Below are 21,014 nucleotides of genomic sequence, written 5' to 3'. Positions count from 1 at the left end.
TGTTTGTTTGTTTGTTTTAACACAAAAAAAACCAGTAAAAGTAAGAAAATTACTTCTTTGTGTAACTTGCTACTGCTTACTGATGTGTTGGTAATTATTCCATCTCATAAAATGATTTGTATTTTGTTTTACAACAAAAATGTTTGTGATTAATTAGTATGGAGAAAAGGCAGCCTCAGGAATCAGAAAAAGTAAGAAGATAGCTCTAGCTGGTCAGATTGTGGACAGTGGGAAATAATAGCACTCTGGAAATAGCTTAAACAAAAGAAATTTAGAAAACATAAATAAAAAAACTTACGAAATAGCATCCCCAAACTATGTTAATTCTGTAACAGAAGTGATTCGGTAGTACATTTCAGCTGTACATTTCAGGTGTAGGAGCTCAGAGTATTAGACTAATCCTTCTACAGCTAGACCTCTGTACAAATACTTCTGTAGATACCTGAATGGGACTTCTGTTGCATAAAATAAGGACTGAAAGACATAAACAAAAAGTCTTTGCCAGGTGACTACAGGGTCTGTCTGGGTCAACTTTGCTGTCTTATTCCAAATCAAAGCCACAGAGATAAACTTAAACCATCATGGTTAACTATTTTGCCTGTGGTGAAAAAGGTCTTTCTCACAGCTGCTGAATTGACTCCACTTTAAATAAGCAATTAAATATTTATCAGGAAAGGAATCCAGACATTTTATATCGGTTTTGTTCCCTGGCCTGTAAAGTGAGTCTTAGTGGAAACAGTTTAAAATCTGGCAGGGTTGAGCAGCTCCACCAGAAAACAAAACCATAACTATCTGCTTGCACTGTAGCCATGAAGACAGCAGTGAAAACATTTGCATTAGACACAGCACAGCTGCATTCAGATTCCTTGGCAAACTCAAGCACAGCATAGAGTTCATCTCGCACATCTGTCCTGGATGGTTGCTGCCAGCCCACTGGGATCATGAGAATTGCTTCCTTGATAGGTGGGGAGACAGACCCTGAGTGGATGCCAGGTGCCCGCCAAAGCTGCTCTGTCACTCCCCTCCTCAGCTGGACAGAGGAGAGAAAATGTAACAAAATCTCCTGGGTCAAGATAAAGACAGGGAGAGATCACTTGGAAGTTACCATCAAGGGCAAAAGAGACTCAACAAGGGAAAATAGTTTCATTTATTGCCAGTTGGATCTGAGTAGGACAAGAAGCAGTAAAATATTAAAACACCTTTCCACCCTCCCTTCTTTCCAGGTTCAGCTTCACTCCCGATTTCTCTACCTTCTCCCCACCAGCAGCACAGGGGAATGGGAAATGGGGTCTGTGGTCAGTTCATCTGCATCAGGTCATGTCTCTGCTGCTCCTTCCGGGGAGGACTCCACACACTTTTCCCGTGCTCCTGTATGGTGTCTCTCTCATGGCAGACATTCCTCCACGAACTGCTCCAGCGTGGATCCCCCATGAGGTCACAGACCTGCTCCAAGCTGGGCTCTTCTCCCCATAAGTCCATAGCTCCAGTGTGGGCTTCCCACAGGGTCACAGACTCCTTTGGGTGCATCCACCTGCTCTGGCTGCAGGTGGATTTCTGCTCCCCCATGGTCCTCTATAGGCTGCAGTGGCACACCCTGCCCTCACCATAGCTTTCACCACAATCTGCAGGGGAATCTCAGCTCCAGTGCCTGGAGCATTTCCTCCCTATCCTTCTTCACTGACCTTGATGTCTGCAGAGCTGTTTCTGTCACATATTCTCACTTCTCTTTCCAGCTGCTGTTGTGTAGCAATTTTTCCTCCCCTTCTTAAACTTGTTATCCCAGAGGCTCTACCACCATCACTGATGGACTCAACCTTGGCCAGCAGTGGGCCCATCTTGGAGCCGGATGGCATTGGCTTCACTGGACATGAGGAAAGCTTCTGGAATCCTCTTGCAGAAGCCACCTCTGTAGCCCCTTTGCTACCAAAACCTTGCCAGTCAAATCCAATGCAACGGCTTAAATAAAAGGTCGATCTTGGGCCCCAGAATATTAATTTACTAAACCAGTGTCAAAGTTTGTCTATTTCATGCAAGCTTGGGGTTCAGTAAGTGACCTTTTCTGATAAAACAAAATTTTTAAAATGGAAACATTTGGTTAATACTTAATGCCCTAGACCTATCCTTGGTAAGCAAATCCTTCTTGGAGCATAAGTCAGGATTTAATTATGTCCCACCCTAGAGATTCCCATGATCTTCTAAATAGTTAATTTAATTTTTCAGTAATGATATATGAATTTTAGCCTAAGCCTTAAGTCTGGGCAAAATTCAGCCCATTAAGGAGAGACTATTTAATTAAGGTTGTACTCATTTAGTGAAAAGGAGTTATGTTTGTGAAAGATATATAATCAATTTATAATTTTAGTTTTCACAATAAGCTGGTCTTAATGAGAAAAGTTTTCCACAAGAAAAATTATGCCTAATATACTTCTCCTATGTCTTTGTAGTATATTTGTACTAAATGAGCAGTCCATCCATCAGAATGAAGTACTCGAATCCCTTAAAGACCATTGTGCTAATTCTGTGTTATCATTTGATTAAAACTCAGTGCCTCCACTTTTCCAAAATAAGGATTTTTTTTCTCTTTTGACTACTATAGCATATATTTTGGGAATAATATTTAACCTGTCACCTTTTTGCCCAGAGATCTAGCATTATGAAATTAACTTACACAGAATGTTAAAACATTCATATTTCTATCAGCACATAAATAAATGAAAATAGTTTCAAAATTAAAAAGTAGAGACTGGTAAAACCCCATAACTTTACACACAGTACAGATGAAATTTAAACTCCTTAACTACAAACACTAATTTTTTGTTTTGGCAGTCCCCAAACGCATTCCCAGGATGTGCAGTATGTGAATATTTAAACCTGTCATGGCATACCTGTATAGACTGGATACTGGGAACAGCTAGTACCAGCTGTCAATATAGCAGTAAACAGATTAAAATCTCTTAGGTAGAGTCAAGATTCAAAGGTAGATAAGAGGCAGATAAATAGTAGTATCAACGTGGAACTTTTGATATAACTATTAAGTTGGTTTTGGTAACAATTTTAATTTTCATTGAAGCATATTCCTTTCAACAAGGTTATTTTTTATAGAGATTTCTATTTACAGAATGGCTGGCTGGTTGGGGTAACAGGAGCCCAAATACAGTGTTCACAGGATGAAACAGGACACAGAGGATTCACAGGTACTTGTGCCAAGTTCAAAGTGGGGCCTTAAATGTGAGTCTCCCATAGCCCATGAGAGTGCTCTGCCATAGCGCTATTGACTATTCTGACAGGAGGTTAGAGGATTTAAAATAAAAAATAAAATTTTATCATAACAAGACCACCGATTCTGATGTAAAATAAAAGCAAACTGAAAAAACTTGTAACTTTTTAAACTGGGTCTGCCTGGAATGGAGTTAACTTTCTTCACAGTAGCTCATATTGTGCCATGTTCTAGATCTGTGACTAAAACAGCATTGATCACACACCACTGTTATGGGCTACTGCTGAGCAAGGCTTGCACAGCACTAAGTCCTCGTGGCTTTCACACTCTGTCCCTTCAAATGAATAGGTTGGGGCTGGGCAGAAGGCTGGGAGGGAACACAGCCATGACTGTCAACCTGAACTGCCCAAAGGCATATTCCATATTCACTCATTAAAATGTTTTTATCTCCACCCTCAAGTTTTCCCACTTTGGCTCTTCCTCTGCTCTCCCGCACCCTACAAGGAGTGACTGAGTAGCTGTGCAGATGCTTTGTCATTGGTCTGGGTCAACATACCCTTTTATTAACAAAAGTCACTGAGTGGCTGAGCTAATGATTAAGTTCCAAATCTCTCAGCTGATTAAAAAAGAAGACATAATTTTTTCACTGAGGCAGAAATGTGTTCAGTTTGATTCCTAGCTGTGTCCCAGGCTTCCTCTGTGGCCCTGGACAAGTCACTGACCTTCTGCTGTCCTTGGAAAAGTCACTGAATTTCCACTAATGGAAGTTTTCTATTTTTACTGAAACTAACTTAATGGCAGCTGCAGCAGCACTAAGCCATGTATTGCTTTTGTCTTGCTCACAAACAGCTTTCCCTCTTGTTTGCATTCAAATTATTCAAGCAAGAGGTTGTCTAAACTTACAACCATACAGCCTGTGGCTTTATTTTATATCAGATCTCACAAAGATCAGGAAAGATAGTGGTAATTTGATTATGTGTGCTTGAGTGGACTAACATCTACTGCAAAAGTTTCCCGTGTTCTCTTGCTGCAAACTCGACAGCTAAGCAGGCTCAGCTTCAGCTTTGAAACTGGTTTTTTCACTTTCAAGGCTGTTTGCTCTTTAGTTGGTAATTGTATACATATAGCTGACTTTTGAATACAAGAGCTAATATGAAATTCAGACTGTCCCTAGTCTGAAGACTTACCCTTTTAGAAACACAGGTAATGAAACAGACTTGTGTAGTTCATTAGCTACTCCTAACCTGACTGAATACATCACTGTCAACTCTAGTAACCTTGGACACACAAGACAGTGTCACACTAACTAAGATTAATGAAAATACTGAATGCTAAATATAAAATAAGACCAGAGTTTTCAAAGCCAAAACTTTTTATTGCTGAGGTGTTAAAATGCTAATGGTTTATTTTTATGTAAGTAGCTTATGTGAAGCATGGGAGATTTGATAGACACTTTGAGCAATTGCAGTAATAAGTCAGCAGCATGAGCAGGGTCTCTGGCATACAAGGCTCTGGAGGAGCTGTCATGTGACTATCTACTGTTGCTATTGTCTTTGACCTTAATTTTTTTTTATTCTCACTCTAAACTGAGAATTCTGCTCTTATTTTCTATGCAGTCTCCTCTCCCTTGCCTAGAAATTAGGACTTCTAAAATAACTATTTTACTGGTGTCAAATTCAGTTCTCTTTGCCTTTTTCTTATATTGTTTAGTTGACAGACATAGTCGCTGATAACTCCAATAATTCAGTAACAACTCTTAACTGCTAACAGTTCTTACTGCTTATTTTGATGAGAGTGTTTTTCACTCCATTTCAGAAGGTTTTCCAACAATCAGAAAAAAATTACAATATTAGACTACACATTTTATTTACCTAAAATATCATTACTTTTACAAACTAGAGCTTTTATGCCTCTTAAAAATGGCTTATATAAACACCATAATGCAAAATACTATAAAGTAAATAAAAAACAAAATGTGAGAGTAAGTAAACAAAAAAGAGATCAAAAAAACACAGTGTGTTTGCTTTTGTCATCCTAGGAACCATTAATTCTAATTTATTTCTGGTTTTATTTTAACATATGAATTTAGGGGAGAGGAAGGAAAATAATTCATATTGGAATTAGACAGGAAAAATTAGCTAAAAAGTCAAAACCAAGTCATATTTACCTGTCATGGGGCAGGTTAACAATTAAGAAGTAACAACACAGCATTGAACAGACTTTCTGGGCCATCAAGGGCAATGACCCGTTATTTCATAGCTCCTGTCACAAAATTATTAAGCTTTTTTGTTTTGTTTTTAATGCCATTGCCTCTACCCTACTGCTTCAATGGCCACATGTCAAATCCATTGCAGAAAGCTTTGCTTGCTTGCTTTGCCCATCGTTCATGTGCTGCATAAATCATGGAGGGGAAACACTGATGCACTGAGCACCTGGAGAGGGATTGTCCAAACCCCAGGACATCTGCTCTTGTCTGTGTAACATCTTGTGATGTTTTCTGTTTTTGTGCTTCCTAACAAGTGTTATTTTGCTGTTAAAAGGCTTATTTTTAGTCAAAGAGGAACAGCTGAGTTTTATGGTAGCACTAAAAATCAGAATTATTATAAAAGAAAAACTTGTAAATAAAGCTGACCCTTTTTTCAAGTGATCTTGTTTCTACAACATAAAATGATATTATCTTAATTAAGATAATTATTAACTTAAATATTACAATAATATTATAATTACTGTAAGTATTCCTAAGTATTACCTTAATTCATTTATAATTATTTAAAATTAATATATTATTTTCCTTATAAAACAGTACTTATAAAAGCGCTAAATAGAAAACCTTAAGCAGCAACATTTTAGGAACACCATCTTAATCTTCTATTATTTTTTAAAAACGAATCCTAAGGAAAGAAGATGACTGTTTTTCTCCCAATAAAATTTAAAACAATTTACAGTGTTACAATACCTTTGTGAACTCTGCACACTGAAAAATTAGACGATCTTCAGGAAAAAGGCTAACAGTATCCAAAGTATTGCCAGCAAGTCAAAGGAGGGGATCGTGCCCCTTAACTCAGCACTGGTGAGGCCATACCTGGAGTGCTGTGTCCAGTGCTGGGCTCCTCAGGGCCAGAGAGATGTGGACATACTGGAGAGAGTCCAACAAAGGGTGATAACAATGATTAAGGGACTGAAGCAACTCTCCCATGAGGAAAGTCTGAGACTCAAAGTTCAACCTGGAGAAAAGAAGGTCCACGGGGAATCTTATCAGTGTACATGGATACCTAAAGGGAAGATGTGAAGAAGGCGGAGTCAGGATCTTGTCAGTGGTGCCCAGTGACAAAACTAGAGGCAATGGTGACAAACTGAAGTGCAGGAGGCTCCGTGTAAACATCAGGAAATGCCTTTTCACTGTGAGGGTGACTGAACACTGGCACGAGCTGCCCAGGAGCAAAAGCTGTCTGGATGTGACCCTGGGCAACTAACTGGCCCTGGGTCCTGCTGAAGCCAGGGGTTTGGACAAGGTATCTCCAGAGGTCCCTGGCCGCCTCAGCCATTCTGTGATGATTTTAACAGTTCAACACAATCCTCCACTTCTCATACCTAAACCTCTCAGTTAACAGCCTCAGCTCCCAGAAACAGGACTGATCTGTGCACAGTAATATGCAATATCTGGGAAATCTTTCACTGTCAGATTACACTGTTCAAAGACCAGAAGTGCAATATTTTCAGTGTATCTACTTACTATTAGGTGCCTCAAATCTACCCTTCCTTACTTTACACTGCTCACTTACCACAAACAGGGAAGTAAACTGAAGAACAATCATGGACATGATTTGTAAATCTAATGATCAGCAGAAGAATGTAAAAAAGTCTTCGCAATGGTGGTACGCAAAATGAAAAGAGGTAAAGGTTCAACAGTGCTGTCAACAAACTAAAGTTATGAAATATAACGATATGCTTAGAAGATTTTGAGAAACTTATGATCCAGATGAATTTGCCAGCTGAGTAAGATCTTAGATTCTCTTGGATGAAAGTATTACTCTTTTGTCCAAAACAACCACCAAAGTATGTGGGTAAAACATATTGTGTACAGGAACCACACACAGGGTTGTTTGATCCCACTTAGTAAAAAAGACTACAAAAGTTTCATTATCCATGAAAGAATAAGACTGCCATTTATTTACATACAGTTCAATATTTTTATGGCAGTTGAAGTATTAAATAACTAATTACATTCAAGATAAATTAAGGAATTTCAAGAGATCTTATAGAATAAAGTAAGTCAGTTTAAAGATCTTGGAATAAAAAGGGAACAACGGTAACTCAATAAAACATACAAAGTTGTGAGTTTCTAGTATACAAGTCAAAATCTGTATGTACATTTCTTCTTCCAGTCAGACACTACAAAAATTCTTTTTTTCTACACTAATGAAATCCCCTTTCGGAGTAACATTTTCCATTTTAAAGTTAGGGCTAATGTAATCAACAGTGCAACCAAGTCCCATAGTTTTCTCAGCTGGGAAAACATGTTGACAAATACTGGGTTAGACATTTTCAGAGAAAATAAACATCTGTGGAGAAAAGCAGACAATTATGCAGCAAATTAGATTAGCTTGGTTCAAAATATTTGATGAAGTTGATCTGAAAAACTGGCCTTCATGCTTCATCAGAATCTTACCAGCATCTTTTGTACATTCTCCCCATAATCATCATCTGGCAAAGTGCAGAGAAGTAACTTAAGTTTTCCTCTAAAATACATCAATTAAGGACTACTCAGCTGTACCATCGTGAACATGGAGGTTATAGAAAAGACATAAAATTTAGATTGCTGGTTAAGTTTATGTACAACCTGATTGTAGTTTTCCTTTCTTTCTGTTTATCTTGTAATTTTTCTTTTTCACAGATGACTTTTTCCACTGAAAGGAAACAAAAGACACTTTTAATACAGATCTTTACTGTACCCATCTCTGAGCTACTACTTTTCTACCTAAAATCCTGCCACTATTGCTTCTCTCACCATGTCCTTTCACTGACTTCATCTTTAGCAAGATTGGTGGACAATTTTCTACCCCTTTTTAAATGACAACACTACTTTAGCACTTTAGTTCTTTAGAAAGCCCAAAGTCCTGCACGAGTAAAAACTGCTCATGTTTTTCCTATAGTTCCCTATAGATTATTGACAAAAATTACTAATGTTCCTGCAGTTCTCCATCTACTTGAGCACAAGCATCAAGTTCCTATGGCCCTAAAACAAAATTACATAGGTAGATATTATCAACTTAGTTTTATCAAGGACTAGGAGTCTGGAAAAACGAACTGTCACAATCTCGAAACCACTCTCTGACAAACGAAGACAAAAAATCAATCAGAACAACTCCAATCTTTCATCATCTTTTCATCATCTATTAACAACTTTGTTTTCCCATTAAAATGACAGGCATAGATTTTCCTTTGTCCTCCTTGTACTTTCCATGTATTTAGATAAGTTTTTAATTTTTTTTTCTTTTTTTTTTTTTTAGGGACATGAAGATTCCCATCCTCATAGAGCCGAGTATGGAGGAGTGAAGGACATGTAACTGACCACAGATGAGCAAGACGTGTGAGTTCTAACTTAGACCAAAACCAATCTGTTACTTGAGACTGTTGCCAGGGAAGCTGAAGAGTTAGATCTCCCTAGGATTCACAAAGAGAAGACCTTCACAGAGGAAAATGGCTCCAGACAGCTTAGGCAAGACCAAAAATGGGCAAAAGTGCAGCTCAATAGGGGAGACGAGAAAAGTAGCTACCAATATTTAAAACATTGCATAAAGAAGAGCAACGATAGACTGGACATGGAAACTATTCACATTACCCCAGACCTCTTTGTACACCCAGACGTAAGCCCAGTAAGCTGACATCTCCCTGGTTTGCTGACAGTGCTGACTTGCTACAGTGAAGACATCAAAACAGATAATCAAAAAATGAGCTGAGTTTGGACAAACGGTTGAAACAATGAACAGAGGCAGCAGAGCACCAGTGTGATGTGATATTTGATATTATGGGGATTCATTAAAAAAAATTAAAGAATATTTTAAATTATTTTTTTAAAACATCCTTATTCTGTCCACTCTCTCCATGTAATATAAGCAGAAAATGGGGTGACAGCAATCACTGCAGTGTTAGTTTTTTAACACTACGGAAACAATTGAAAAAGATCTTGAATAACTTTAAGTACAGTTGCTGAGATCTTGTATTTTCCTTCCTGACTGGGAGAGATTTGATAGCAGTTTCTGTGCACAGACAATAAAAGCAAGATGAATAAGTAGTAGGTAAAAATCAATTAACAGCCCCTTCCCATCCCAAATATCAACTCCCAAAAGTTCAGAAAGAGTTTATCAATTTCATGCTATTCCAAAATATTTTTCAAACTTTCATTAGCTTGAATTTACTTTTCCTACCTTATAAGTTTTAGAGGAAATAAAACTTTCAAGAACTGATAAAACAGGTAAGTTGTAACAACTGAATGTTATACAAAAATGGAAACAAGCTAACTAAAAGGTGCTAAGCAGGATGTGGACAATAAATGATTTCTCTGTTTACATTTCCCTTCTACATTTGTGCTACAAATATACAGGGGGTGAGGAAGTGCTTTTCTTACATAGAAAACCACCTTTACCCACACGATCACAAATCTGAGATAGGTTTATTTAATTCCCTTGCACATATCCTCAAGACAACCCTCCCTTCCTCAGGCTGCTGAGCAATGGTCTCATAAACCTTCACCTCCAAACTTGAGTATTTTCATTAATTGCTGACTTTGACTTGCAGTTTGCTAGCGGGAACAAGCAGCTTTAAGCTGTTTTCTAACACTACAGAATGCACCCATAGCAGTGCACTCGTGCAAAGAAAATCAATAAAGTGTAAAAAGGTAGTCTGTCACTTTCAATTAGACACGAGAGCCAGATAATCCAGAGCTGTCCTCTGTACTTGCTCTGTAGTTAAAAATAAGCATTTCCAAAACAGCCCACTTGCAGCAAGAACCAAGAAAGCTACTTTTGATGGACTACAAATACTAGAAGCAAAAAAAGACTGTTTACAAGCAGTAAGTTTTAATAGCAGCACTTTGAAAAGGAAAAACTGAATATTTATTTTCTGAGTGTTGATGGTCTGTGTGCATTGCTCCCTCTAGTGTAAAAGATATAAAACCACAACAAACATTCCCCCCAAAATCACTGAGCTTGGTACCAAACTTTTTTAAAAAAACATGATTCTCTATCCACATTTTCCACCTAAATATTTATAACATACTTCCTCGCATTTTGATACAAGAAAACACATTTATACATAGTTTCAACTGCTGATGCTCACAGTTCCATCAACAGGAAATGATCGTACCAGAACAGAGTAATGAATGTGCAAACTTACACCCTGTATCTACTACTGTAATGTTCCCTAAGAAATTGGTAAGATAGAACGTGGTATTCTTTTTTTTCTCTCCACTAGAATACTGTTTTCCACTCTATGTTACAGTTATTAATAATGTCATAGAAGAATCTGATCTAAAATGTAGTGAAGCACATTCTGATATGCGCATATTCGTCTCATTAGGCCCTAGAATTCGGAAATAAAGCAGCTCTGGAGCTCAGACTTCTCCTAAGTAGATATGCAATGCCTTAAAACCAAACAAGTCACACTGAAGACAGACAAGTGTGAGAAATTATTTTAGTCTACTTTAAATTATTTTAACCCAATCTCAGGAGCCACTGGATGATACTCAGCATCACAAGAGAGTATGGGAACAGCCACAGCCACTACTACAACCTTCTCTCAGACAGTATCTGGGAAGAACTCCTGGGACAGCTTCCATCAGACACAAAAGAAAAACAAACTCGCCTTTAATGCCAGTTTCATCAAAAGAAGATGTGTGTTAGGATGCTTAACAGGTTTCTTTTAACCAGTAAAGTTTTCTAGCTGAAAATTCTCCGAAGTCTGTACAGACATCTGTAAGATGAAGGCAGCATATTTTCCTTCTCCAAGAACTGATGGGTCTGTCTCTGAAGAGATGTAAAATGAAACTTGGAAGTCTGGGCAAAATTCAAACTAAATCTTTCACTGAAGGTGTGATTAAAAAAAATTGTTCCAACATAATTAATGCTCTGTTTATACAAAAGAGGAGCTCTTTTTTCCTCCTCCAATGTTTCTAGTATCAGAAGCAACTGAGAATGCAGGAAGCCTTCTAACTAATCATTTTGCAACTGTATGTATACTTCTTTTGTACTGGGACTTCATATTTTACATACAAGTACCAAACAATCATCTTTCAACTTCTATTGTAATGTAATTTCAGCTTTCCAAGGTCTAAGACAGAAAAAAAACATTCCTGTGTGCCAAAATGAGACTGTGAATCATTATCCAGTTTTACACACACTAAATCTGAGTATATTCTGTGGAACCAGTTTGAAATAAAATCTGGTGCAGGGCATTTTGTTTGAAGACCCTTAACAGGCAGTCCTAACAGATGACAAACGAATCTACTGCCTCTGTGTGGCCCAAATTAAGCTCCAATCCCTTTAAAAAGCATGGTTGTACAATAGATCCTTGAAGCCATGACACAGAAGTTCCATTTAAGGCAAATAACCAAATTTTCGTTTTATTTTTCTACCTGACGTTGCTGTTGTGGCTACCAGAGCAGTGCAGCTCAATGATGGTCTTTCCATGATACCTGCCATCACTGTTCTCCCTAAAGCTGTGTTTCCTGTCAAGACTGAGAATACTATTTGCTTGATCATTTATGAAATTTATCCAACTCATCTCTAATTATCAGAGTCCATCATAGGCAACTGGTCTCAGTTAACTACAATACCTACCATGCAAAGGGCTCAGTACGGACGATACTGCCACAATAGAACAATCGGCTTCTTGACCTAGTGTGTCTGTAACAGCTCAGTCATGGAGTAAGAAAATGTGCACTACAGCAAAATCTCAGGGGCTAAATTCAGGACAAAATTTACAGTTGAGAAAGAAATTTTATTTCAAGCTTCTACGGGGGTATTACAAACAATAGAGAATAAAAACATTAAAAACTATTTAAAAAGTAATTGTCCCTTTAAAATAAAGATTCAAGCAGGTTTAACAATGAAGTATGCTATTCAATGAAGTTTTAAAAAAAAGATTTAAAAAGTATTGGTTTTGCTGTATTTGCTAATCCTTTATAAAAAAGCTGGGCATAAATACTTCGTGCATTCATATGCATTATTTGGTGTTTCATATTATATAACTTGGTACAGTATTTACGATATCACTGCAAAAGAGTTCAAACACAGTGCATTTATAAATAATGGAGCCATTATAAATCACATTGCAAACATACCTTGCCATTTTCATTGTTACAAATTCAGTATCTCAGTGAAGGTAGGAATAAAGTAGCTACAACAATCAATATCTTGACTTTATTTTTTTTTCTTTTTAATATAAAAATGCAGTTCTGGAAACCCACCCTCCATCTTCCCCCTGCCCAAACATAATGCTTTACTTCTTAAAAATAAAAATAAAGTACTAATTCTATATACATCACATGTACCATACAAAAATGTATCCAAAGTTTCTATTGCTACCAAAGTGTTCTAAATTAAAAGTTACATAAATCCCCTCATTGGAAACAAAAGATTACAAGTTACCAAAAAACCAAATTACACACAAACCATCAAGTTATTTTTTACAATTTCCAATACATTTTTCTCCCAAAGCAAGTTGTCTTCTCATGTGCCTGTATAAAAATGCATATCAATATATTTGTCAATTTTATTTTTCATTATAAAGCAAATTAATACATTTTCTACAATAAATAAACACAGGGAGGCACACATATCAACAAAATTAAATCAACAGGAGACAAATGGGATATGGTTTTGAAAGAAATAATGTGCTTGCAGGCTTTAAGCCAGGTTTGTTTAAAACAAAAACAATCAAGTTATTTTGGGCAACAATGGAGTGTTTTTGGTGATTTGCAAGTGATGTACATAGTATAATTTTTATTGATGTCTTTCTCACAAAGTACCCTCCAAAATAATGTAACTTCCTTTCTTAAAATACATATTTGTAATTGTAAATTTACATCAATCTTAAATATGTGGTACTTTGTGCAAAGAGCAACAATTTACACAAACATTCAGAAGTCTTTTTCAGAAGCTACAGACCAAGGAAGAAATGATACAAGCAGCACCATACTGTATATGATTTAGGCAAACATATATTTGATGCCATTTTGATATTAGGCTTTAAGATCCACTAAACACCTTAAGCTGGAAGATGGTGCTTAGGTAACTTAACCTCAGAAAGACAGAAAAAAAAAGTAAAAAGCATGGAAACAGAAACCAACTCCCTCCCCAGCAAAATTATAAAAGGAATTAAAAGAGCTACTTCTAAAATCAGAATAAGTTAGGTGTTGAATATACATTTATGTACAATTATGAACACTATGAACAAGACATTTTAACAGGTTTAGTGGAAAATCCTCCAATCTACAACACAATAAAATAATTCATCAATATGGCAATGGTGATTTAGAAGAATTGCTCAACTATTTCAAGTTTGCAGAACTCAGCCACTGAATCAACAATTAAGGGGTTGTATCTTCAATACATTCTTTTAGACAAAGAGGTTCATTAGTAGAGTTCAAGTCTGTGTGGTATTTTTCATGCCTTGCTAGAATCTCTGCTAGTCAATGTCACTGAAGTCACTGACTGGTTCTCCATGGACTCGACTCAGGTGATTCATAGCACGATCAAAAGCAATTCTTACTGCTTTTCGTATGCTTGAATTACGTCCTTCCATCATTTTTAACTTGTCTATGGTCTCATCTATCCCAAGGGGAACCATTTTGGATTTGGGAAGCCACTGCCTGTAAGAAAGGGTAAAATAAATGTTACATATAGAATAAAATCAAGAAATTTGTCCAGAAATGTCAGAGTTACTATTCTATGCTGCTCACACAGAAGATCAGCTTTACTATCTTAAACAAAATTATAAAATACCTTTTAAGATAGTACTTACTTGCCTTAAATATTTAAAGAACATGAAATATTAAGAAAGTCTCTTCCACAAAACAGAGAATACATTCCAATTCAATTGTATGTATTTAATGATTAAGTATCAACGAAAAAAAATTAGCGTGAAATACTGATGCAGATTAAGAATAGGCAGCAGCAACTAACAATGGACATAGCTCAAGATTCACCTGATACAGTATTATTTCCCCTCATTCTTTCATCTCCATTATTACAAGGAATTTTCAGTTGATGAATTTTTGCCTTACAATTAAGACATCTCAATTTGGTCTTTATGCGGAAGGTGAACTGGCAGAAATTTCTGCTTACCATGCTTTTACCCTGCAATATGAAATCCCACTGACTCCATATTCAGGGTACTTTTCTGCTTTAATCTCCATAAATAACTGCAAATTTTTGGCACAGAGGAATGATAATGGAAAAAGCTCTGCACCCCATTCTTCTAGTTAAGGAAAAAGCACTCTAAATATTTACTTAAAAGGTATAAATTAAATTTACTTCATGTCATAACTGCTTATCGTAATCCTATTAAGTTACAGACATTAAGAAAAATAAAAATTAGGTAAATTAATGAATATTTATTAAAGTATGTTACTGTAGTCTGCAACTCCAGTCCTACAAATGGCAAAAGCCCTCCTTCTGCTTAAACTCATCAGTTTGGGAGACCACGTGGAGCTGAACCAATTGGAAATCAGTCAAGTCTGATATAAAACACTTTATTCTAAAATTTTCTTTTAAATGAGTAAAATTGGTTATTGAAATATTTTTTTTCTTAAAGTACTCTAAACTACAGCCCTATTGTACTGAGCACAGACACTGAAACAAAATGCAAAGAGTCAGTACGAGGACACAGAACAGTCTGATAACAGCATGAAGAGCAGCAGTCTAACCATTATCAGTTTAATTCAGATCAGAGAAAGTTTTAAGAAGGTATTTTTAACAGAAAGTTTGCCAAGTCCTCAAGATACAAGCAGTGAAGAAGAAGAAACAAATACAACTATTTGAAAATCCACAGGTTATAGACATTTGTATCACAGACTGAAGGTGACATACACCCTGCAAATGAATGAAAATCACAGGCAGGGATTCAAGACTAAAAGGGACACAATAGAATTTTTAGAGTTATGAGTGCCAAAATAATCAGCCTAAAAGAACCATTACCAAAAATGTTGGTGGTGTGAGGGTGGAGGGGACGAGAGGAAAGGGACTGGAAAAAGTATTGAGCCTTTTCCTGTCCATCTATGCAGAGTATATTAGATATAACTTTGTGCAATATCTGCAAGATTTAGGACTACCTGCATTTGGTGATAAATCAGAAGGGTTTAAGTCAGAGAGGACTCCCCAGATCAAGAAGCAATGACAGCAATTATTAAGAAAGTGGCTAGGAAGAACATGCATACAACTGTGATACCATGAAGAGAAAAAAAACAAGAAACAAGAACATTGAGTATATTTAAATGCAGATGTTCTCTATAAAAAAAGGCAGAAGAATGTAGGATCTCATGGAATTCTGTGCAACTGAACAATAATGATCATGAAGAAGTACCAATCAGTTAAGAAAATAGCTGAAGAAGAGAGAGATTATGCCAAAGGATCTAAGGGGACAGAAGTGCAAACATAAATTACAAATTTTAGGCAAGAAGCTATTTAGGTGTACTGGCGCAGAGAGAGTCAGGAGAATGGCAGCATCACTAGACATTACATATAATCAGCTAAAGAGGAAATTGGTATCTGAAAGTAAGGAAATTCAAGAGAAAATCTGAGATACAAAATATTTACAGCTAGCTTGACCAGTATGGAAACCTGGAGAGGAGAGGGATGATGAAGAACACAGAAAAGAAATATATAGTTTGATGAAAAGTAGATGAGAAGCTTCCATGTCTAGTAAAAAAAAACCCACACCAATCCTAATAAATTAAAATACACCAAAAAACCTAGTTGCCTTCCCCCAACTCCCCCTCCAAGAAAAAACAACCCACCAAAACCAAAGACTACTCGGAAGGGGAAGAGAATGTTTTATTGTGTGAATTATCCCCCTTCAGGTTCTACACAGCATATTGCTGATACTGAAATAAATGGAAAAATTTAGAAAGAGCTAAGAACTTCAAATGAAAGTGTTAATAAAGGACTTAACTAAACAGAGGTTAAAAATTCAAAGAAAACACACTTGAGCAGACAGGGGGGAAAAGTCTTGTAATTCGGAAAGTAATGATGTAGCAAGATATAAATGTTAGACTATTACCTTTAAAAAAACTGTTTGGCCAAAGAAACAATTTTATCAGGTCAATAAACAAAATTAGTTTGTAAATAAAAAACAAAAGACTGTTTACTGACTTATATTATTTTCTTCCAAACTGACCATAAAAAGATATCTTTCAGTGATGATATGCCTTGGTCCAAAAATAGACTCAAATATGAAACTTTAACATTAGTTTATACTTCCACAGGAATGATTTCAATGGAAAGACAATGTTTCAATTTTCTTCTAGACTAAAGGTACAGGTTCTTAAAACTTTAAGTCACCGCATCAAACAATGCATTTCAATAACATACCAACTTCTTTTGTTGTCAAAAAATAGTACTAAGAATAGTTTTTCATCTGATTTGGTCTGCATTTGTTCTCCAATTTTCAGTACATCCAGAGGTGGCACTGGTATAGTAACACCATTGTGATGGCCAGCAACACGAGGCATCTTAGGGTCAATAATCTATAAGAGAGAAAAAAGGACAGTTCATAATATTTAAAACTACATAATTTAAGAAGATATTACAAATAAAGTTAATGAGAAAAGAATCATAAACTAAACAACCGCTGTACGTAAACTGACTTTGTGTTACACAACTTTTTGACATAAGCTGAATAGGCATAGTAGAAGCATAGTGGTAGATTTAACTGAAAGCACTGAAAAAAGCATTTTTTACCCATATCAGTTCTTCTTGAAGTCCCATTTGAATTTCACTTAATACAACATTGAGAGTGACAAGCAGGCTTCAGAATTAGGAAGCTGAATCAGGATTTCTAAAAGACATAACTGGCCTCAAATTTTGGGGTCTGAATTTCATATACCTTAAAGGAACAACCTATCTTAAGGTGTAAATATTTCTGCAAAATACAAGCTTCATACTCAAATTCTGGAGCAAAAAATTAAACAAACAAACAAACAAACAAACCTAACAAAAAATGAGATCACATTCAATTTCCAATTTAATGACTTAAGTCTTCAGCAAAGCATGCAGTTGTAGCCAAATTCTTTGTTTAGAAAGGTTGAGGGAGGGGGGAATATGCTGCTAACATTAGACTAATCATGCTGATGGAAAAACTCCTCTGTAGGTAGATGATAGCAATATGAAGTGCTCAGCTTCCACCAAAAAAGCGTTATGTTACTCCATGCCTATTCCACCCATCTCCTACTCAACAAACTCCACATAGGCACAAATCACAATCCACAGTAAACTGATCAAAGGAACTACATGAATAGAAAGCTAACACTGTGGGGAGCTCATAGAACTACAACTTTCTTCTCTTGACTGAGGTTTAATTCCTCAGTGAACTCATCCCACTCTCAGAAACACCAGTACTGACATAAAGAAGTAGGCAGAAAAGGAGCCCTTTCGTCTTGATCAGCTCAAATCTAGTGCTAATACCATTCAAGAGACAATCAAATAATCACATTTTTAGCATCTGACCCAAGAGTGTTTGAGTCACCCACTGAGGGCACTTTAGCTCAAAGTGCTCTGAATGTCATCTCCAGAGGTTTTAACCTTACTCTGGTATGATTACATTACAGCACATACACAATAGAACAGTCATGACTCTCCAGTCTACTATATAAATCAAGTCAAAGTGTATGAACTATTTCTATAACCCCAAATGCCTGAAGCCAAGCACTTAATCAACAACATTTTCTCGGCAAGCTTTGATGTAAGTAGAGCTGTGTCTATTTCTCCTGTAATAACTTGAGCACAACAGCTTCAAGTTTCCAGTACATCATTCACAACCAGCTTCAATCAGTCAATTTATTCCAACTCTACCAAGTGTTTTCTTTCTTTACTGAACTGCAGGATCAAGAGTATTTTTATACTCATTTTACAGCAGAAAATATCTTATAATTCCAGCACTAACAAGATGTCTGTCAAATGCTTATTCAATTGATCCTTTAAATAATAATGTACAGTGCAGGAAAAAAAAAGACTACTGAGAGAGGTGTGCTGGTTTAAACTCAGACAGAGGTAATTTTCTTCACAGGAGGTAGCATGGGGGCTATCTTTTGGATTTGTGCTGAACACAGGGTTGATAATACAGAGATGGTTTTCTTATTGCTGAGCAGGGCTTACACAGAGCTAAGACCTCTTCTGCTTCTCACACCACTCCTGTGAGGAGGTCAGGGGTGCACAAGGACAGCTCAGACCAACTGACCCAAAGGATATTCCATACCATATGACATCATGCTCAGTATGTAAAGAGGGGGGAAGAAGAAGGAAGGTGGGGACATTCAAGAGTGATGGCGTTTGTCTTCCCAAGTAACCCTTCCATGTGATGGAGCACTGCTTTCCTGGGGATAGTTGAACACCTGTCTGCACATGGGAAGTGGTGAATGAATTCCTTGTTTTGCTTTGCTTTTGTGTGTGGCTTTTGCTTTACCTGTTAAAGTGTCTTTATCTCAACCCATGAGCCTTCTCACTTTCACTCTTCCGACTCTGTTCCCCCTCCCACCAAGGGAGTGAATGAGTGGGGGGCACTCACTGTTCAGTGTGAGGCTGAGCTGCCAGTTGGGGTTAAACCACGACACATAAGTGTTGCACATCTCCAAGGATGGGCAGGGTAGCAGAGATTATTGACTTAAAATCTGATACTGCAGTAACTTTACAAACTCAATGCATGGTAAAGCAGGCAGAATAAGCCACGTTCATTCAACCTGAATGCGAAATTATCAATTACCTTAAGTTCACACACTGTGTTTTCAGACCAGAAACAGTATCAACAGCATACTTATGAAAGCTGTGTACTTACCAGAGCTGGGTAAGAGGGATATCCGCTGCATTTGGCCCATACTACTTTCAGAGGCTCAAGAACAGATGTTGCAGCATCAGTTGAAATCCACATACTGCTATGCCCAACTTCTAAGAACAAATAAATATACAATTAAAATGTTCCAGGATGAAACTTTAGACAAATCTTCTGCAGTTCTTGGTTTCCTCAAATAGCTCATGATCATTGAAATCCAAATACCAATATCACCTTTCACACACATACCAATAAAAAGCAGGTAGTGTTCATAACAGCTCTTTACACGATACTAGTACTTTAATCCAAGTCTACAGATAAAGAACAACGGTTTAGACACTTCTAGAAACAGCATATCTTAAAACATCTTAGTTCTTAGGAAGCATTTGCCAAATTCTAATAATTTTTCCCTTTGAAAAAGCTCAAAAGAAAACATAAAATTACAGTACTCCGAATAACCAGTTTCTTTTAAAACTATGATGACAATCCTGTCAGTGAGGCGATGATTTTGAAGATGCAAGTTGCATCTTCAAAATCAAACAAACTGGTTTGTTTCATAAGTGTTGGATATCCATAGAGAAATCAGCACCTGATAACTTGCAAGGTTTGTCTGGTACACCTATCTGTTTTTATGCCTAAATTCTAACCTGCATTTTAATTTCTATTTATTTTTAACAAGCCCTCTTGGTCTCTCTACCCTACCCTTTCCTACAGTAAAGTTCAAAAACATCAACAGGGTTCCAGGAAGCAGCTGCACTAGTGGTTTATTTCTTCTCATGAAGCAGCATAATAGACAATTGAGTTTATGTTACTGCACACTTCTACCAGAATCCTCCATTTTCCTCTCTGTTGCTCACCACTGGATTGAAGCCTTTCAGCTTTAAGCCTTTCAGTTGACCACAACTGGATACAGTCAAGAGACTGGGCAGAAGCCAGTGAGTTGTACCCCCAAGATGGAAGTGGGGGTGTGTGGTCATCAAAGGGTAGAAGGTTATCAAAGCTCATACGCTGTAAGATGAGGTGGCACTTCTTGTATGGGGAAATGTGGTACCAAAATACAGTTCAGAGGTTGCAGTTGCACTTCCTCTTATCAGTAAGGCAATACTTGACAGAAGTAGCTCTTTACTTGCCAAAACATAATTTAGTCCTCAATTCTTCTCAATCTGCTCTTATTTAAAATGGGTATTGCTTATTTATAATGAAAGATGGCATGCAGATACATGTTCTATTTCAACATTATAAAAAAGAACTGGGGGAAAAGAGTGGTTAAGACTTGGTAAGAGCAAGAAAAAAAGTGTTTAAAGCCATCACATAAAAAAATTTGTTCAACCATTCTCTGAAGAAGTTGCTATTTCTCTGCTCTGTTAGTAACAGTTTGTAAAGTATTCACATGCCAGATAGAAAAGGCCATGAGGGTATAGATTAATGCATCCTTCACTCACAGACTATTTTGAAAAATATATATGTAGAACTGTATCTGATACATAAAACCAGTACAAGGTCTCTTCTTCAGGGCAGCTAACAAGAGAGAAACCTACACTATTCTCAGCTGCAAAGAAAATGGTATTTTAATGTTGAGTAGGTCATACACAATCTGACAGGATGAATGCAGCCAGACTCAGAGACTTCTCAGGTGTATACACAGTTTCTGAAGTGATATCACTGCCACTTTCAGAATGCCTAATGTACTTAAGTAGTGAAAATGAGACTGCTAGAATCTGTCAAATAAACGGACAAAATCATAGTTATACAACAC

The 21,014-nt window shown here is 36.8% G+C and overlaps 1 protein-coding gene and 1 long non-coding RNA gene across 5 annotated transcripts in view; one reads left to right on the top strand and one right to left on the bottom strand.

Annotated features, from left to right (window-relative positions):
- Positions 1-974: 974 nt before the first annotated feature.
- LOC113945478 lies at positions 975-20,637 on the top strand. The gene is made up of 3 exons (XR_003527100.1): positions 975-1,050; positions 10,891-10,896; positions 20,627-20,637. It is a non-coding gene; the product is annotated as an uncharacterized LOC113945478 (long non-coding RNA).
- BRD1 (bromodomain containing 1) overlaps positions 12,194-21,014 on the bottom strand; it is a 55,957-nt gene continuing 47,136 nt past the window's right edge. For all 4 annotated transcript variants that reach the window (XM_027639663.1, XM_027639664.1, XM_027639665.1 and 1 more), the window contains 3 exons: positions 19,265-19,374; positions 16,807-16,961; positions 12,194-14,087 (listed from right to left, as the gene is read on the bottom strand). In XM_027639663.1, the coding sequence (XP_027495464.1) occupies positions 13,904-14,087; positions 16,807-16,961; positions 19,265-19,374 (449 nt within the window). In that variant the 3' untranslated portion in view covers positions 12,194-13,903. The remainder of the gene's footprint in view (positions 14,088-16,806; positions 16,962-19,264; positions 19,375-21,014) is intronic.

The sequence above is a fragment of the Corapipo altera genome, unplaced genomic scaffold (genome assembly GCF_003945725.1).
Source record: "Corapipo altera isolate COAL_440 unplaced genomic scaffold, ASM394572v1 1b, whole genome shotgun sequence".
NCBI lineage: Eukaryota > Metazoa > Chordata > Aves > Passeriformes > Pipridae > Corapipo > Corapipo altera.
The sequence above is the reverse complement of the archived record's forward strand: the minus strand, read 5'-3'. Positions and strand labels throughout refer to the sequence as shown.